The 19591-nt window shown below is 42.2% G+C and overlaps 1 protein-coding gene across 1 annotated transcript in view; it reads right to left on the reverse strand.

Moving 5' to 3' along the window:
• Positions 1-7671: 7671 nt before the first annotated feature.
• Positions 7672-19591, reverse strand: part of LOC124289704 (acetylcholine receptor subunit alpha-L1-like) — a 66213-nt gene continuing 54293 nt past the window's right edge. The window contains exon 5 of the mRNA XM_046726336.1: positions 7672-8586. Coding sequence (XP_046582292.1) covers positions 8416-8586 — 171 coding nt within the window. The 3' untranslated portion in view covers positions 7672-8415. The remainder of the gene's footprint in view (positions 8587-19591) is intronic.

Consider the following 19591-nt stretch of genomic DNA (forward strand, 5'->3'; position numbering starts at 1 on the left):
ATCCTCTGTAATAGATATTCGTTTTTGTGATGAGATTAGTTTTCCCGCCTTGTCAGACAAGTAGTTCATTTGCAGCTTTTTCGTGCAAATAGAGTAAGGCCAAAGATATTCATATCGACAGGCCGGTGTGGTTGATAACAAGTATGGCAGTAAACCTGTCAATTTCTATTACCAAAGAAGCGCAAACAGTCAGTGATATCCGATAAATAGGTCAGAGTTGCATAACGTCTGATTTCATCTCCACGCCAAAGTCTGCTAAAAGGAATATTAACATAAAAGCAATGCCTTTTCTTCTTGGAGCTCACATTTCCTTGCCCTTGAATTTGCTGATCAAATCATGTTGTATCGCCATCTTCTGAATCCGTTTAAACAGATCTTGTGCTTTCCATTGCTGATGTCGGAGTGACAGAAAGGTTATACAAAGAATAACTGAGGCGTGTGTGATGCTGGTGCATTCATGAATGTCTTATTTCAGAATACCACGTTCAGGCAGTTGTTGTCATACATATTCTTTCGTTGACTTAAAACAGTAATTTGTGCACATATGTCACACTGCACCATCAAATCATTTTGAATAATTAAATGTCCAGAGGCAGAAAACTTTTAGTTTAAATTTTGAAAGAACATAAACTCATGCCAATAATGGTTGTCACCCCTTCAATTTTTTATTGGAGAGGGGTGGGGTGTGGGGTGTGGGGTGTGTGGGGGGTTGGGGTGGGAAGGGGGGGTGACAACCATTATTGGCATGAGTATATATTTTTGGGTGATGGAAATATCAAAATATATAAGTTATTCCACCAGTCTCTCCTGTAAGTCGACCTGAAGACATGTGTGTAGACCAACAACTAGTCTCTGAAATGAACATATTTTACAGAAACAAAAAATGTTCATAAAAATATTAAAATATAATTAAAAGGAGCCCAAAGGCTTTCTTCATTTTCCGAAACTGATGAAATGTAAACTTGCCACATATTCTAGACTTGTCTGAACTTTCTTGGATATATTTGTTTCAGAGTCTGTATGACAGACTAACATGCGTTGCTGGGGACCTACGGGTGAACAAATTCTTTCCTGAAATCTTTATCTTTGTTGTGTTTTGGCGACTGTTTTCTTCCGAGAGAGTCGTTTCAAACTGTAATTATTTGATCAAATATAAGTTTTAAGTTTACACTTTCTTTGCCCGACACGTTTATGTACCTTGCTGATATTTGCTTACATATGATATTGTGGTTTTCATGTTAGAAGTGCAGACGCGTTTGCAATTGTTTGGTCAAACGTTCAAGTGTATACTTTCTTTTGCCTGTTTATATACTTTGCGAAAATGGGCTTACGCGTTGTGATTTTCAAGTAAGAAAAGCATGCACACTGCATACACACTTTACCCCAACAAAACCCGTTAATGTGGCCCCACCACGTCCCAGTTAAACTCAAAACTCTGAATGAGGTAGGCGTCTGTTAAATGCATCTTGACAGACAGCTGGAGCGTTGCCAAGGGGAGTTAATTCTGGTGCTAATGCCGCTAGTAACCTTAATTACACCCAATCTTGTGAAACACAAACACCTACTGTTGCTGCAGCTTTGAAGATTGTTACTGTGCTCTGTTGTTGCCAGTCTCTGGAGCCACTAACGCTGGCACTCAGGTGGCCTGAATCTTACCATCCTCGTCTGGTCTTGCCCACTACGTTACAGCTCCTAACGGTTCTCCCCAGGCAGTTATTTGTCAAGTCCTTAAATAGCTCGTCAGAATAGGTGTAACGTAGGACTCGTTCTATGGGGGTCGGGAAAAAACTGATTTTATATTTAAATTCTCCATAGATATGTGATCCGCGCTTTGTTGTGGCACCGGTGTGGCAGGATGAGATGACCTTTTGGCGAACACCTAGTTACTTAACTATTTGATAGTGCTTGATAAACACTTACTCCTTTATAGCTGGAATCGTACAACCGACTCTGCTTTTTGCACAAATTATGGATATGGACAGGGATGTGCTGTTTGTATTTATTACTCAAAATGCCACGTAGAAATGCCATGATTTGCCGGATGTCTGAATCAGTTTTCGCCAAACTAATCATCAGTTTTCGCCTGGTATGAAGCTGACGTATTCTGATCCATTGGTACGTACATCCGTACATCCGTTCTAATTTGACAAACAGTGAGTGAGTAAGTTTTTACGGTGCTATTAGCAATATTCCAGCAATATCACGGCGAGGGGACACCAGAAATGGATTTCACACATTGTACATATGTGGGGAATCGAAAGCGGGTCTGCGGCTACCCTACCGCCCCTTAATTGGCAAAAAACAGATAGGTTAGGCCACGACACATTATTGGTACTACAACATATACTGAGTCAAAAAAGAAACTTCACATTCTTTCTTCAGGGCACTATAAAAGAACAAGAGATGGTAAGATGGTTAAATTGTGATTATTTCATTGCTGAGATCTGTGTGATGTACTCGATACACTGACAGTGCCATAATCAGTTCCATTAGGCTACACCGCCGTTCCAAAACATGGGTATACAGAATGTCAAGTCACAAGAATAAAAATGCGAAATTTCTCAGTTCAATATCGTGTATGGCCGCCCCTCGCATTCACCACTGCCAAACACCGTCTCCTCATCGACTGCCTGATGCTTGTGAACACGTGGTTGGGGATTCTGCGTCATTGCTCTTGCAAGGCAGCGCCCAAGTTCCTGCAAATTCTGAGGTTGGTTCCTTAGACCACGAAGCCTTCTCCCAAGTGCATCCCAAACGTGCTCTATTGGATTAAGGTCAGGGGACCTCGATGGCCAGTCCATGACGTTGATTCCAGTGTTTTGAAGGAAATTTCGTGTCAACATCGCGGTAAGCGGCCGAGCATTATCATGCTGGAACTGTAGACCTGGGCATGAGCCGCCATGAAAGGAACGAGTTCAGGGGTGAGCACCTGGTCGCGGTAAGCAGCAGCTGTGAGGTTTCCACTGATGACCAGAAGTCGGGAACGGTTATTCCCACAGAAAGCACCCCACACCATGCAACTTCCGCCCCCGAATCTGTCGACTTCCTTGGACTTCCTTGGGCATACCGTTCACGACGTCGTCTCCAGACTCTATGCCTGCCGTCCGCGAATCTGAGGGTAAACCTAGATTCATCGCTAAAGACGACTCGATTCCAGTCTCTCTGGGTCCATCGGAGGTGACGTTGGGCCCACAGCAGACGTTGACGTTGATGAAACGGCGTCAATATTGGCCCACGATATGGACGTCGAGAATGGAGATTGGCAGCCCGCAACCGATTTCGAATGGTCTGTGAGGACAGTCGACCTCTAAACATCTCAGCCCTGGTTCGTGTAGCCGGCAGAAATCTGTCACGTAGGTGACGTAGGACGATTTGACGGTCTTCTGCTCGGGACGTCACACGTGGACGACCCGACCTTGGGCGATCAGAAGTGGTGCCAGTTTGTTGTAGACGACCTCGCAAGTCATACACAGTACGACGGCTGCATCCCATTGCTCTTGCGACGTCAATAACTGATCTTCCCGCTTGCAACATGCCAACGGCACGTTCACGTTGCACATTTGACAATCGTGGCATTTCAAGTACCGTTAGAACTGTGGTTTAAAAGTGTTTTTTCAATTCTTGATGCCAATGCAAACACGTGCATATGAAGAAAACTTCGATGCGAAGATGACGTGATCGACTGCACGTGCAAAACCTGATTTGGCACTAACGTCATTTGCACGACGAATGGATGGGTTTGAGTGGGTTTTGCTAACGTTTGTCTAGAGTCGAAAGATAGGGATCCCATTTCGGATACATAGATGTATCATCAGAGAAAAATTATTCATTATTTTTCAAATTACATTTTGTGAAGTTTCTTTTTTGACTCAGTATATATAGACATGCTATACTAGGTGAGGGGTGAGGGCAACCTCCATTATGCCAACACCCGGTGTCCCCACATTGACTATAGTTACTGCCAATACCCGGTGTCCCCACATTGACTATAGTTACTGCCAACACCCGGTATCCCCACATTTACTATAGTTACTGCCAACACCCGGTGTCCCCACATTGACTATAGTTACTGCCAACACCCGGTGTCCCCACATTGACTGTAGTTACTGTGATAAGACATGGTGTGACTTTCAGGCGTGAGGTACTGTCCATAACCCAAATGTTACAAGTCAAATAAAGGTTACAAATAAAAAAAAGCAAGCAATTTTGGCGCCGGAGCGAGGAGGATGGATAACCGCTCTAGACTAGTGAAGGCTTTTAGGGTTGATGTTTTAGAAACATGTGTCAGCAACTAACTGTGTGCCTCTTTGTAGGCTTGTGCCTGATCATCCATAGTGATTGTGTACCCTGTGTGTTGTCATGGCAATTTGAATGCCAACCTTCCAGCTGAAGAGCCTTGCAAATTGGGCTGTATAACTCCCAGGGAGCTGGTAACGCAATAGAAATGCACTCCGGTCTGGGAATAATAATATACCATGCGTTCAATGAGTGTTATATATTGTATGGACACATTCTTTTAAATATATTCGAATGATATAGAATTAAACGTAAGAAAATCTGTAGGAACCTTTAAAGCGAAACCTGAAGATAGGTAGATAGGCAGGGTCAATGATTGTATTCGATTTCAGTGTATTTAAAGGCTTCATAACACTTACTGATAATTAACCAGTAAAGGTCAAAGTCCAATATAACATTTGACCTTTGGTATCACTCGTTGGTATTCAGGTTTGGAATATATCCCCAGCAATCAGCGGTGGTTGCAAGAGGTGACTTAAGGAAGTACGAAGCAGCAAAATGGTGCCGGGAATTGTGGCCCACAACTGGCCATGACAGACCTGGCAAAGTTACATTATTAAAGATGAAAATGATTGACAAAAATATTTGTACATTTTGCAAATCAGAACCAGAGGATATTATCCATGTTTTTGTATCGTGTGAACATGTACAGATGTTCTGGAGTGAACTAAGGCTTTTTATTAAAAACGCTTTTAGCATTGATATTGTACTCTCAGATTTCACAATCCTGTTGGGACTTAACACTGGCTATGATTTTATTAACAACATTATTCTCGCTGGGAAACGATTCATATATATCTCAAGTATAAACAACAGACGGCTGCAAATGTCAGGATTTCTGAAAATAATACAGAATATTGTATTTGTCGAAAAGAAAAACAACAGGCTTAACAAATTTCACAAAAATGGCCTCATAGCTATATTTCGAACTTTGAAAATCTGCAAGTCTCTGGGCCAATAAATAATCAGCTCCAACATGCCTACGACCCATGAGTTTGTTGCTGGAGGTTTGCACTTTGTCTTTCTATACCCATCCTTGCAAACTTTGAAATTAGTAACTCTGTTGTCAGCGATAACCAGGTTTTAACATCTTATAAATATCCTATAATAATAAGAATAATAATAATAATAAGAAGAAGAAGAACAATGATAAGAATATTAATTACTCAACATGCAGGTAACCCATGAGCTTGTCGCTGCAGTCATGTACTCCCCGACTTATGTACCTATACTTTCACACTCTGAAAATTTGTAACTTGTTGTTGCTGATGTATAACCAGCTCCAAGTGCCTTACCTATGGAGTTTGCAACTGGAATAGTGTACTCCCTGATTTTGTATACCTATATTATCACACTTTGAAAATTTGAACTCCTTGTTGCTGATGTATAATCAGCTCTTACATGCCCGTAACCCAGAGAGTCTGTTGCTGGAGTGATGCACTCCCTGACTTTGTGTACCTATGTTTTCATACTTCGAAAGTAGTAAACCTTTGTTGCTGATGTATAACTAGCTAGAACATGCCTGTAACCCATGGAGTCTGTTGCTGGAGTGGTGCACACCCTGACTTTGTGTACCTATGTTTCCACACTTCGAAATTGCTAAATCTTTGTTGCTGATGTATAACTAGCTAGAACATGCCTGTAACCCATGAAGTTTGCTGCTGGAGTTGTGCACTCCCTGACTTTGTATACTAGTAACTATATTTTCTTACTTTGAAAATTTGTAACTCTTTGTTGCCAAAATGTATCCAGCCCTAACATGGAGTTGTGTACTCCCTGTCTTTGTATACCTATCTGAAATGAATAAAAATATTGAAAAAAAAAAAAAAGTTACATTATTATATTAATGTTTATACCATGGTCGTATACCCTGAGAATTTCACACACAGCATCAGTTATAATATGGTCCAAACCGTGCCTGGTATGGTACCCAGGTCGTTTCTGAATCGTTCAGTTGAACAGTACGAACACCCGTGGGATGCATGTGTCGACGGATGTGACTTTAGTCTTGATAATGTACGACCAATCCATTCACATTATAACAAGACAGCACTACTAAAATCTGAGCCTCTCGTATGACTCCGATTATAGACTGAGGGAAACAAATAAGGAAACACCACTTCAGTGCTCCTTTATTTATTTCTCAGATTTCCTCCCACAGCCGTATTCAAAGCTGGTGATGAAAACTGTAAAATATTAAAGGAACGCATGGATTTTCCTGTGTTCATTTGTTTGTTTCTCTCAGTATATCATTGGCCTAGGCATGTTTATGAATCACTATGAAATGACGTTACCAGGTGTTGTGTAAATGCATGATACTATACATATGATGATGTTCCTGTGACATGGGCATTATGCCTTATGGTGATCTCAGTAGGTCATCGTGGAGTAATAGATTATGGTTTTAGTTCATAACACCACGTGCGTTTCTGCAGTATCAGTTTACACCATAAAAAGGTGAGGTGAGGTGAAATGGGGTTTAACGTCGTGCTTGAGAATATTTCGCTCATATGACGACGTGCATGCGTGTGTATGTGTATGTGCGGCTGCTTGTACTAGTCCAGACTGAAGCTGGTTTTATAGTGCTAGCCCACTGAGATACCATGGCGCAGTGAAGCATGAATACCCCACTTAGACACATTCTACTAACTCCGAGCAGATCAGTCCTTGATGTACCCATTAATGCCGAGCGCCAGGCAGGGACCAACAAGTACCATATTTTAACGTCTTTTGGTATGACGCGGTCGGGGATCGAACCCACGACCTTCCGCTCTCCGGGCGGACGCTCTAACCACTACACCACGGAGGCGGTCACACCATAAAAAGAACACTGCTGTCTGTTACATTCATCATCTATACGTATTTTAAACAAGGAAAACAGTTCTGTTATGTGTGAGTGAGTGGGTGAGTGAGGATGGTTTTACTACGCACAAAATGGGACAACAGAAATCGGCCCCAGACACTGTACCCATGTGGAGAATAAACTGAAAAGAAAAGTACACACCTGATTCTTTGGTAAAATATTTTCTTTAAAACAGCATTAATATTTAAAAAGTGTTTTGATTCTGCATTGTCACAAACATTGTGCAAGTGTTTCCAAAACACCACAGATATAGTACCCAATTACAACATTGCTAGCAAAACATTTATGGTTTTAATGGGAATAGTCCCAAAACACCAGGTGTGTACTTTCTTAAGTACGTCAGTATATTTCAGCGTGACGAGCGAAAGCAATAACCACCAGACTACCCGCCGCCCGATAGTTTAGAATTACATAAAATGGTGTATATCATATCTGGAAAATGACAATGTAGCAAGTATAATCTTGTTCGGCAAATGCAAGTACACATAATATAAATAATTTCAAACAAAGAGTATCTTTTTTATCTATGGCTTTATTATGAAAGTGAGGCCGTTGCCTTACTGTATAACCATTACCAAAAAGTAGTTCGGCGCGTATATATACAATGACACACTGAATTCAGTTAACACCAGCAGTTCACACGGTGAATTAAGCAGAGGAAACGTGTGTCATAATGGGACACTCAAATAATTATCATACGTCTTTTTACAAAAGGAATGACAGTCAATGATAAACTATGGACAATTCAACATATGAATTCAAACGGTGCAATAATTAATATTTCAAATCTGTACACATGAAAAAACCCCAAACTGATCAACAAAATTAGCAATTACCAAGATAAATACATAAATCACGATGCAATCAACTTAAATGCTTTTATGATATTATGCACAAAAAGAAAAAGACATGAAATAATTAAATGCTTTTCATATTAACCCAGGATAATACAGACAGAAGACTTATTCCTGGCAGTGTGAACACTTATCTCCCTTTCACAAGAGTAATCTCCCTTTGTTGTTTGTTGAAATGCTGTCTAATCCAATTCTTGGATGCTGCCGGTATTTTTGTATGAAACTACAATGGTTCTTATGTAGAAAAATATTGGAAACATTAAATGAATGCAAAGCGTCTCTGTACTGGTTTGGAACCGGCCTCGCAGAATGATTCTCGGACTTGCATGTGCATAATTAAGCTTCAACACCAATCACGATTTGACCCACACTGACAAAAAGAGTTATGCACAAGGGAGACAACTAGTATACGCAAGTTGCGTTGGGGTCTTCTCTTTCCATTTGTTCTCGTCCATCATACAGCGATGGCGCATACAGGAAGATGCTGAGAGTGCCGCTGAAAGTTGCAGTAGTGAATATATATAAAAAGAAGCGGTCCATTACCATGGCGATGTACTTCCAATCTCGGATTTCCTGAAAAAACAAAACAAAGAACGTTAGACGTTATGCATATTTATCCAGAAAAATATAGGAATAATACATGTATATTTATCAATAATAATAGACAGAAAAACTGAATATTTAAATCTTTAAAGATAACGCCTCTGCGAAAGCAAATGAATTATTGAGATTTAATGCATGAACTGGTTCCTGTCTCAAAGCAATCACGTCAAAGAATGAATTTGATCATAGCATGTAATACAATCGAAGGTCAGCGATTTTTCCAGTGTAATCATAAGATTGTAAAGTATTCCTAATTGAATCCAATTAGTGTTTTCAGCTAAGAGCATGCAACTGAGTTTCACAGTTCTGTAGCCATGATGTGCATTCTAATTGCAGGAAATGTAGCGTGGAAATCTCACAGACATTTTGTTGCGTATTGTGTGCATGTTGACTGCAGTGTTAATCAGTTGTGGTAATCATTCACAAGACAAAGGAAGTCATTACACCAGAAGTCTCCAGCAGTTTGTGTGTGAGCAATGTGATGGACTAATGGAAGTGATCCGTGAGATTGGCAGCATGCGGTTTGACAGAAGACTTGGGAAAACTGGGACTTGGAAAAACTGTTTGAAGATTGGAGACATCTTGCGTGATGGAACATTGGAGCCACCACGTACACGATCGCGTGTTATCAATACAGGTTTGCTAATGGAGGCACTTCTTTAGTTGGAAGGTAGCTGGGATGAGGGGCTGGGTATACCTTCTATGTTGAGAGACTAGGCATATGTTGTGTGAGGGGAGACAGAGAGGTTCCTTGTGTAAGGGGACACAAAAGGCATATTGTGTGATACGAGCTTGTGAAAACCCTGTGTGATAGCGAGGCGCTACTTCAGGCACTAAGCTGGTTCCCGGCTCCGTTCGCGCGCTCCATCTTGCGATATGCAAGACGGAGCCCAGCTTATTTCCGGTAGCAAGCGTGTATTCAAGAACCAGTTCTGGTTCCAAATTTCGCGACCGCCAAATATGACTTTACTAGACCGGACCAAGTGTACAGCCATGTTTGGCGGCCGCTGCTGTTGACAGTCGTAATAGTTGGCTAATTTGGGGATGGTTAGATCGGAAATTTGTTATTCCTGCAAAGCTTATCGGATTCTTACTGACAACCAACCATGAGACCATTCGAAAAGGTATGAAACTTTGTTTGTCACCGGAAGCACTAAGGTCTCGCAAAGTGCCGCGACCTACTTACGGACCCTATTGGGCACCATGTGCGAGGGGAGACGAATGCACCTTCTGAGTTTGAGCGCACTTCGTGTGATGGATTTCTCAGGGCACCTTGTATGATAGGATATTGAGAGCAATTTGGATGATGGGAGACTTCGAACACCTTGTGTGATAGGACGGGAAATGGGAGGACACTTCGTACAGTAAAACTGGGATGGAATATGTGGTGAGAGGGTTTTGAAGACATTTTCGAAGACACGTAGTTTGACGTCAAATCAGATTTCAAAAGTGACAATACAACACGGGTAGTGAAGTGGTGGATTAGTCTGTTTGTTGCAGAGTGGAATTGGAAAGGCGTATATAAGATATCCGAAGTGCGGAATATCAATCTGAACAAAGTATGTTGGCGTTCGTGCTACTCATATACGTAGGAAAATTGTGGGCGTATGTTTAGAGGAGGGAAGGGATGAGGCACGCATAATACATCTGATCGCAAGTAAATACGTTTACGTGGAGACGTGCTGTCCCAGACATCACGGGTCAGAGAAGAAGGGGTATTTCGTAGCGTGTGTTATCAGTATCACATAGCACATGGTGCACTCATTGTAAATATACTCGTGGGTTGTATACTCGTCACGACACTCATCCCATGAGTACAATGTAAGGATTTAACGCACACGCACTGTTTATGGAGAAGCGTATTTTTGCCATATCACAGTTTCTTTCATATATATACATCACGCTTATATAATCGCCTCGGGTTTAGGTTTCCACAGGATTTAATAACACAAACAGTACAAAAATGATGGATTTAAGAAGCAATGCACCTTGTGTAAGAGGAGACTGAGAGCACCTTGTTGTGATGGGAGACCGGGGGCACCTTGTATGATAGGAGACTGTGGAAACCTTGTGTAACAGGAGACTGAGAGCACCTTGTGTGATGGGAGACTGAGGGCACATTGTGTGATGGGAGACTGAGGGCACCTTGTGTGATACCTTGTGTGGTACGAGACTGTGGGAACCTTGTGTGATGGGACACTGAGGGCACCTTGTGTAAGGGGAGACTGGGGACACCTTGTGTGATGGGAGACTGAAGGAACCTTGTGTGATGGGAGACTGAAGGCACCTTGTGTGATACGAGACTGAGGACACCTTGTGTGATACGAGACTGAGGGCACCTTGTGTGATACGAGACTGGGGGCACCTTGTGTGATACGAGACTGAGGGCACCTTGTGTGATACGAGACTGAGGGCACCTTGTGTGATACGAGACTGTGGGAACCTTGAGTGATGGGACACTGAGGGCACCTTGTGTAAGGGGAGACTGGGGACACCTTGTGTGATACGGGACTGAAGGAAACTTGTGTAAGGGGAGACAAAGGGCACCTTGTGTGATACGAGACTGAGGGCACATTGTGTGATGGGGCACTGAGGGCACCTTGTGTGATGGGAGACTGAGGGCACCTTGTGTGATGGGAGACTGAGGGCACCTTGTGTGATACGAGACTGAGGGCACCTTGTGTGATACGAGACTGTGGGAACCTTGAGTGATTGGACACTGAGGGAACCTTGTGTGATACGAGACTGAGGGCACCTTGTGTGATACGAGACTGTGGGAACCTTGTGTGATGGGACACTGAGGGCACATTGTGTGATGGGAGACTGAGAGCACATTGTGTGATGGGACACTGAGGGCACCTTGTGTCAGGGGAGACTGAGGGCACATTGTGTGATGGGAGACTGAGAGCACCTTGTGTGATGGGAGACTGAGGGCACATTGTGTGATGGGAGACTGGGGACACCTTGTGTGATACGGGACTGAGGGCACCTTGTGTGATGGGAGACTGAGGGCAGTTTGTGTGATGGGAGACTGTGGGCACATTGTGTGATGGGAGACTGAGAGCACATTGTGTGATGGGACACTGAGGGCACCTTGTGTAAGGGGAGACTGAGGGCACATTGTGTGATGGGAGACTGAGAGCACATTGTGTGATACGAGACTGAGGGCACCTTGTGTGATGGGAGACTGAGGGCACATTGTGTGATGGGACACTGAGGGCCCATAATACCGAAAACGGGTTAGGTTGTTACTGGGCAACGGCGGATACAACAACACCCTGCACCCCATACAAGTGCTTGAAGTTTGTATCACTGTAAAAGTCTGACAGCAAACTTGTATTTGAAAATCCGTGATTCAAATACTTTACATAGCAGTACTCATTCATTACTTCCGGGTAAAAGTTGGGAACTGGTATAGCATTCACAACAAAACACTGACCACTCAATCCCAATCAAGTCCAGGGGTGGAAATAATTTTTAAAATTGCTATTGTACTCCGGTTGAGTGACACATGTAAAATCACTTGCCCTGATAATTTTTCCGCTATACCGGTTTTCTTGGTGATTTTTTAAATATAGAATATGATTAACATTGGAATGTCAACTGGACGCCGGTACAGCATGATATACAAATTAGCTTGCCCAACAGACAAAAAACACTGGACTCGGACGTCGGGCAATGGGTTATTTCCACCCCTGAAATCATGTTTCGGACCATGCGGTGCAGTTTGTACTTATTCATAAACAAACCACCATGTGTCCGCTGGACCCAATCCGAGTAGAAGCTGTAATCAAACTGCCTTGCACCAGCGGATCCCACCCAAGTACAGTTCATATTTTGTTTTTGTTTGTTGTTTAAGCTGACTGACTGACTGAGTTTGGTTTTACGCCGCTTTTAGCAATATTCCAGCAATATCACGGCGGGGGACACCAGAAATGGGCTTCACTCATTGTACCCATGTGGGGATTCGAACCCAGGTCTTCGGAGTGACGAGCCAACGCTTTAACCACTAGACTACCCCACCGCCCCGTTTGTTGTTTAAGGAAGCTCTTAACAATATTCCAGCTATATGACGGCCATCTGATCCAGACAATCCAGTGATCAACTGCATCAGCATCGATCAACGCAAATGGGATTGCGACTTGTGTCAAACATGTCAGCGAGCCTGACCACCTGACCCCGTCAATCGCCACTTCCGGCAAGCGTGAGTTGCTGACGTACAGGTATTAACAAATACTTTGTTTCCATCGTACCCCATCCAAGTACAATATATAAAATATACATCTAATTTAAGATTCTCTTACGACAGGTAAGGTGTGCATATAAGCAACTGTTTAAGATACACCGAACCGAAATTGGATCAACGATTGCAATGAAAGAACTACGCTAGGTTGAATTAACTTCAACTAACATATAACCCTTGATTTACGTTAATGCCACTAGTTCCCAATCAACCACTCAGGATATAATGCATTTGGTGATTTTTTTGGCATCAACGTCGAAGGTATCTTCAACCATCTCGACTACAAGAAAATATTCAACATTCCACGGCTTTCTTTATTGGGTAGTGATGAGATCGTGAAACTGCTGTCGGCGCTCAAATGGTGAACTTAACGTCAACTGTTGCCCTATAAACACGGGCACGAAACACTAATCAGGAGGAGCTTGGTGTAAAAAGGTTAAGTTTACAAGAAATATAGGAAATACGCCACATATCTTCTCCAAGCGACATGAAATGCTGCAAAACATTGAACTGTATCTGATTGAAGAATCGGTGTTTCATTACAATACCATTTCAAACTGCACATGATAGTTGAACTTGATTTAAAGGCAGTGTTATTGTTTTTTGTTAACCAGTTATTTTATAACATCACAACAGTGGCGTATGTACTACAAAGAACATTTAACTGAAATCATCGTCAAGAGCAAAGATTCTTCCATTTTAGGCGCGGTTTTGGACACCAATGTTTATTTCTCCATTCTTTTAGGTACGTTCATAAGGTCTTCAATTACATAAGGAATTTTTTTAATAAACCCCTAATGAAACAATGTGCCTCTCTGACAATAAATAAAGGTACGGGTCAAGTTCACATTAAACAGATTTACTCAACTTTGTTTTCCTTAAGATAAAGATAAGTTAACATTTACTGAAACACTTAACCTGATGTTATATTTAGAATTATGCAGAAATGGATAGTTATTCAAGTACAAAAGACAACATCTATGCTTTGGAGCTGTCTGCATATTTCATGCTATTTCAGACTTGCAACTCATCTCGGTGTTAGAGACCATGGTCTTGCGAAACGGATTGTCTACACAGGCATGCTAATAGCACACGAGGAGGGGAATATATTCGACAGAGTTCATGTATAAGGTCCCGGATCCTCTAACTGGGGGATTTATACAGTCGGACTTTGTTCTCGTTATTACCCTCGACCACGTGGTACAGGTCTTAGTTACCATAGCAACCGGAAGATTATGGCGATAACATATGGATATGTGGATAAAAAGCACCTCTTTTCCTTCGTTCAAAGGTTTATTATCATGAGTGTATCCAGTGAGCTGGCTATTGGGAGATGTTCAACGATTGTGATACTATCAGGTAGAAAAAAACCTGACATTCAATATGGCCGCCATCACGTGATGTTTTTCCCGGCTGTATGTATCGTATGCCAGTGAGCGATATACCTGGATGTACGGCTATTAACCGTCTCGGGCCTGTTTGCTATAACACGGATCGGATTTATTTAGTTAAACACAGGTAATTAAAGTGTTACTTCCAATGATTTAGAATTTAAACATAATAGTTGTCTAAGTCATATATCACCCCACATGTATAAACACATATACTGAAATCACATTGGTCTGCAAGTACAGTAGCCTATAGTTATACAACTCAAAGGGACCACTGACATTAATTAGTTGCTTCGTTAGTTTGTGCATTGCGATAAAAATAGATAGTAGGTGCCTTGGGCCCTAAATAGTTCGTGAGTGAGTATGGTTTTACGCCGCTTTTAGCAATATTCCAGCAATATCACGGCGGGGGACACCAGAAATGGGCTTCACACATTGTGCCCATGTGGGGATTCGAACCCGGGTCTTCGGCGTGACGAGCGGACGCTTTAACCACTAGGTTACCCCACCGCCCCCCAAATAGTTCGTGATACCTGTCACTTGGTTATATGCGAGTTCGTTATATACGAAGTTTAATTGGTTTATGATTGATCTCTGAACACTAACGAAATAATGAGTGAGTTTAGTTTTACGCCGCATACAGCAATATTCCAGCTATATGGCGCTGGTCTGTAAATAATCGAGTCTGGACCAGACAATCCAGTGATCAACAGCATGAGCATCGATCTGCTCAATTGGGAACCGATGACATATGTCAACCAAGTCCGCGAGCCTGACCACCCGATCCCGTTAGTTGCCTCTTACGACAAGCATGGGTTACTGAAGATCAATATTCTAACCCGGAAATAATGAGATATCATTCGGCTTAAACTATCAAATACAAACATTTATCAGGTAAAGACAACTCAAAGAAATAACACATTGTCGATGTTTTTCAAATGTGAAGACGAGTTCCTTACTTTTTTCATTCAATTAGATATGTATTTGTAGTTTTACAATATCTTCGTGGTATGTTATGCTTCATTCCATTTTTATCTATGGGAAGCTGGAGGGCAGACCAATACAGCATATTTTTCGGATTTGCTCACATAATATGTGCTCCCTGGCCCCCCAAACACCACCGTCATTCTATGGCATAGAGAGACACACCCACCCCTCCATGAATACCGTATGGTTGGTCATTTGACCACCCCTCCATGAATACCGTATGGTTGGTCATTTGACTCTTATATAATAACATCATACAGACCAATCATCTTCAAAACACACCTTGAAATCATGTGGTATTACACAGTTTCTTGCTTGGTATGTGACGTACAGTAACTATTCGGGGAATTCAACACGTGGCCTTTGCGTGCTGCGCTAATGAGTTTACCTCCAGTCCTTCACACCGTTTTTCTCTCTCTCACATACTTGGTACATTCACAAATAAACGTATAAACACGCATATCTGAGACGCATATCTAGTACAGTCACATATAGACAATGTGAGACGCATATCTAGAACAGTCACACATAGACGATGTGAGAGACGCATATCTAGTACAGTCATAGACAATGTAGACGCATATCTAGACGATGTGAGAGACATATCTAGTACAGACATAGACGATGTGAGAGACGCATATCTAGTACAGTCACACATAGACGATGTGAGAGACGCATATCTAGTACAGTCACACATAGACGATGTGAGAGACGCATATCTAGTACAGTCACACATAGACGATGTGAGAGACGCATATCTAGTACAGTCACACATAGACAATGTGAGAGACGCATATCTAGTGAGACAATGACGCATATCTAGTACAGTCACACATAGACGATGTGAGAGACGCATATCTAGTACAGTCACACATAGACAATGTGAGAGACGCATATCTAGTACAGTCACACATAGACAATGTGAGAGACGCATATCTAGTACAGTCACACATAGACAATGTGAGAGACGCATATCTAGTACAGTCACACATGAGAGAGACGCATATCTAGACAGACGACATATATCTAGTACAGTCACATATAGACGATGAGAGACGCATGTACAGAGACAATGTGACGACGCATATCTAGTACAGTCACACATAGACAATGTGAGAGACGCATATCTAGTACAGTCACACATAGACGATGTGATAGTCACACATAGACAATGTGAGAGACGCATATCTAGTATCACACATAGACAATGTGAGAGACGCATATCTAGTACAGTCACACATAGACAATGTGAGAGACGCATATCTAGTACAGTCACACATGCTAGTACAGTCATATCTAGTACAGTCACATAGACATAGACGATGTACAGACACATAGACAATGAGACGCATATCTAGTACAGTCACACATAGACGATGTGAGAGACGCATATCTAGTACAGTCACACATAGACAATGAGAGACGCATATCTAGAGACGCATATCTAGTACAGTCACACATAGACAATGTGAGAGACGCATATCTAGTACAGTCACACATAGACGATGTGAGAGACGCATATCTAGTACAGTACAGTCACAGACGCACGCATATCTGAGACGCATACAGTCACACATAGACAATGTGAGAGATATCTAGTACAGTCACACATAGAGACAGTCACACATAGACGCGCATATCTAGTACAGTCACACATAGACAATGTGAGAGACGCATATCTGTGAGTACGCATATCTAGTACAGTATAGACGATGAGCAGACGAAAACATAGACAATGACAAGAGAGACGCATATCTAGTACAGTCACATATAGACGATGAGAGAGACGCATATCTAGTACAGTCACACATAGACGATGAGAGACACGCATATCTAGTACAGTCACACATAGACGATGAGAGACACGCATATCTAGTACAGTCACACATAGACAATGTGAGACACGCATATCTAGTACAGTCACACATACACAATGAGAGACGCATATCTAGTACAGTCACACATACACAATGTGAGAGACGCATATCTAGTACAGTCACACATAGACGATGTGAGAGAGTATCTAGTACAGTCATCTAGACGATGTATCTAGTACAGTCACACATAGACTGGACATTCTTATCTTTATAGTAACACAAAGACAATAAGGTTACATCTTGTACAACACATTGACAATGTGATATCTGGTACATACACATATGAGACATACAGATCTGGAACACTCACCACTAGATGACGTCAGGCATACATATATAGTACACTCACACTAGGCAACAATGAGACATACATCTCTAGTGCAGGTATGCGATATGAGACATTATGTCAGCAGCAAAGGAGAAGGTATTCATAAAAGAGAGTTACCATGACTACTTCAGGTGCACATTGGACAATAGATATTCTTTAAAGGTCAACTGAATAGAATCTAAACTAAACTAAAACCCAGTCATCACTTTGAAACTCCAACAGTTTTTTCTTTAAAAAAAGAAATCATTAGAATGCTTCGAAGAACTTGACTAAAAATATCAGAAACGCTTTTCCAACAACGCAATAATATCAGTATTTGCTACCATGGGTGGTGCCACTTAGAACCATATTCTATAAATCAGATTCCAGCTCGGCGCCGGAGGTCCGCCTCGAGGTGGGAACAAAAGTCTCCCCCGCCACGTAAACAAAACCAATCACCGCCATGGCAGCGGCAACACGATAAACCAATATACATGATCAGCTATTTCGTATCAAATCACAGGAATCTGAGTCTTAATAAAACCGAGATGGGGCTCCACACATAGATGTGCTACCGTTTGATGTTGTCGATGGGCCTTTTTAACAACCCTTGAGGGTGGGGGAAATACAACCAATACTGGCGTTGTTTTGCATAAAAACATAATATAATTTGAATGCATATCCGATAATCATATTTCATGTCAATTTCGGTAAGTAATACCGCGCTTCATTTGTATAACCATCAGTATCTCACGGAGTAAACTCATGAGGTTCCCTCATCAACCCATGAATGCAAGTGTGAGTGAGGTGTTTGAATGACTCGTTTAACAGTGTTACGTCATGTCTGCTAAATGAGGGATGAAAGCCCGGAGTGATACAGATTTAAGACGTTTACCACTTCTGTGAAACCCACTAGCAAGGGTTTGATGCTGACAAGACAGAAAGGGATTCGAACCCAGAATCATTGGTGTCTGGCGTGCCTCAGGGATGAGCTTCTTCAAAGCGAAGAAGAAGAAGAGAAAGAAGAAGAAGAAGGAGACGAAGTTAATTGAGATGCCTCGTGATGTTCTGTTCCAGTACAGTGTTAGATGAATGGACTGCCCCCGGCCTCGTGGGCTAATACTTCTGTCTGACGGTGTCGTGAATTGGGGTTTAACGTAGCGATCAAGATTATTGTCCTTAAATACCGGCGTACGTACGTGCGTGTGTTCGTGTCTGTGTGTTCGTACTGGTAACACCGACTTTATAGTGTTAACCTACTGAGTGACTGAGTGAATTTAGCTTTACGCCACACTCAGCAATATTCAAGCTATATGGCGGCGGTCTGTAAATAATCGAGTCTGGACCAGACAATCCAGTGATTAACAGCATGAGCATCGATCTGCACAATTTGGAACCGATGACATATGTCAACCATGCCAGCGGGCCTGACCACCTGATCCCGTTAGTCGCCTCTTACGACAAGCATGGGTTACTGAAGGTTCATTCTAACCCGGACCTTCACTGGGGTTAACCTACTGAGATACCATGTCAATTTAAAAGTTATATCCAACTCCAAACCGACCAGTCCTTGTGTTATCCCCAAAATGCGCGATAGAGGATCGAACCACTAACATCCCGCTCTCTGGGCAGACACTCGATCCACTGGACCACAGAAGCGGTCTGAATGTTCAGATGCAAATGTTGTGTATGGGCATTAACCTAGATGGAAGCTGGAGAAAACTCGATTCCTAAACAACAGATATATATTCCAGGCATGAGCTCCTCTGGCATCTTACATGCAGTCTCTACAACTGGTGGACGTGGCGCGTCAACCTCGGAGCATCAGGATCAACAACAGCATGCTCAACACCAGCGTCATCATAATGAGGTCATGACATTTATGCAGTCTGAGTGATCTCCCCTTTTGACGCTCTCCGTCGCGTGCGTCTACACCTCACATCAGATCTTAATTACGCCATTCGAGGAGTATAAAACGGAGGAATCTTTGAATAACAACTACATTCACCAGACTTCATCAATCGCAGGACTAAATCACACGCATATAGAATGAAGGGCGCCAGAGGAGTGGAAAGAAATGGCCTGATTTAGCCTGCCTGTTGCTTTAATTGAATACCAATACCAGCTGAACAGCAGTCACTATTCACATCAGTCCTACTTCCGGTACGCA

This window comes from Haliotis rubra, unplaced genomic scaffold (assembly GCF_003918875.1).
Source record: "Haliotis rubra isolate DU_JTF1 unplaced genomic scaffold, ASM391887v1 Scf112, whole genome shotgun sequence".
NCBI lineage: Eukaryota > Metazoa > Mollusca > Gastropoda > Lepetellida > Haliotidae > Haliotis > Haliotis rubra.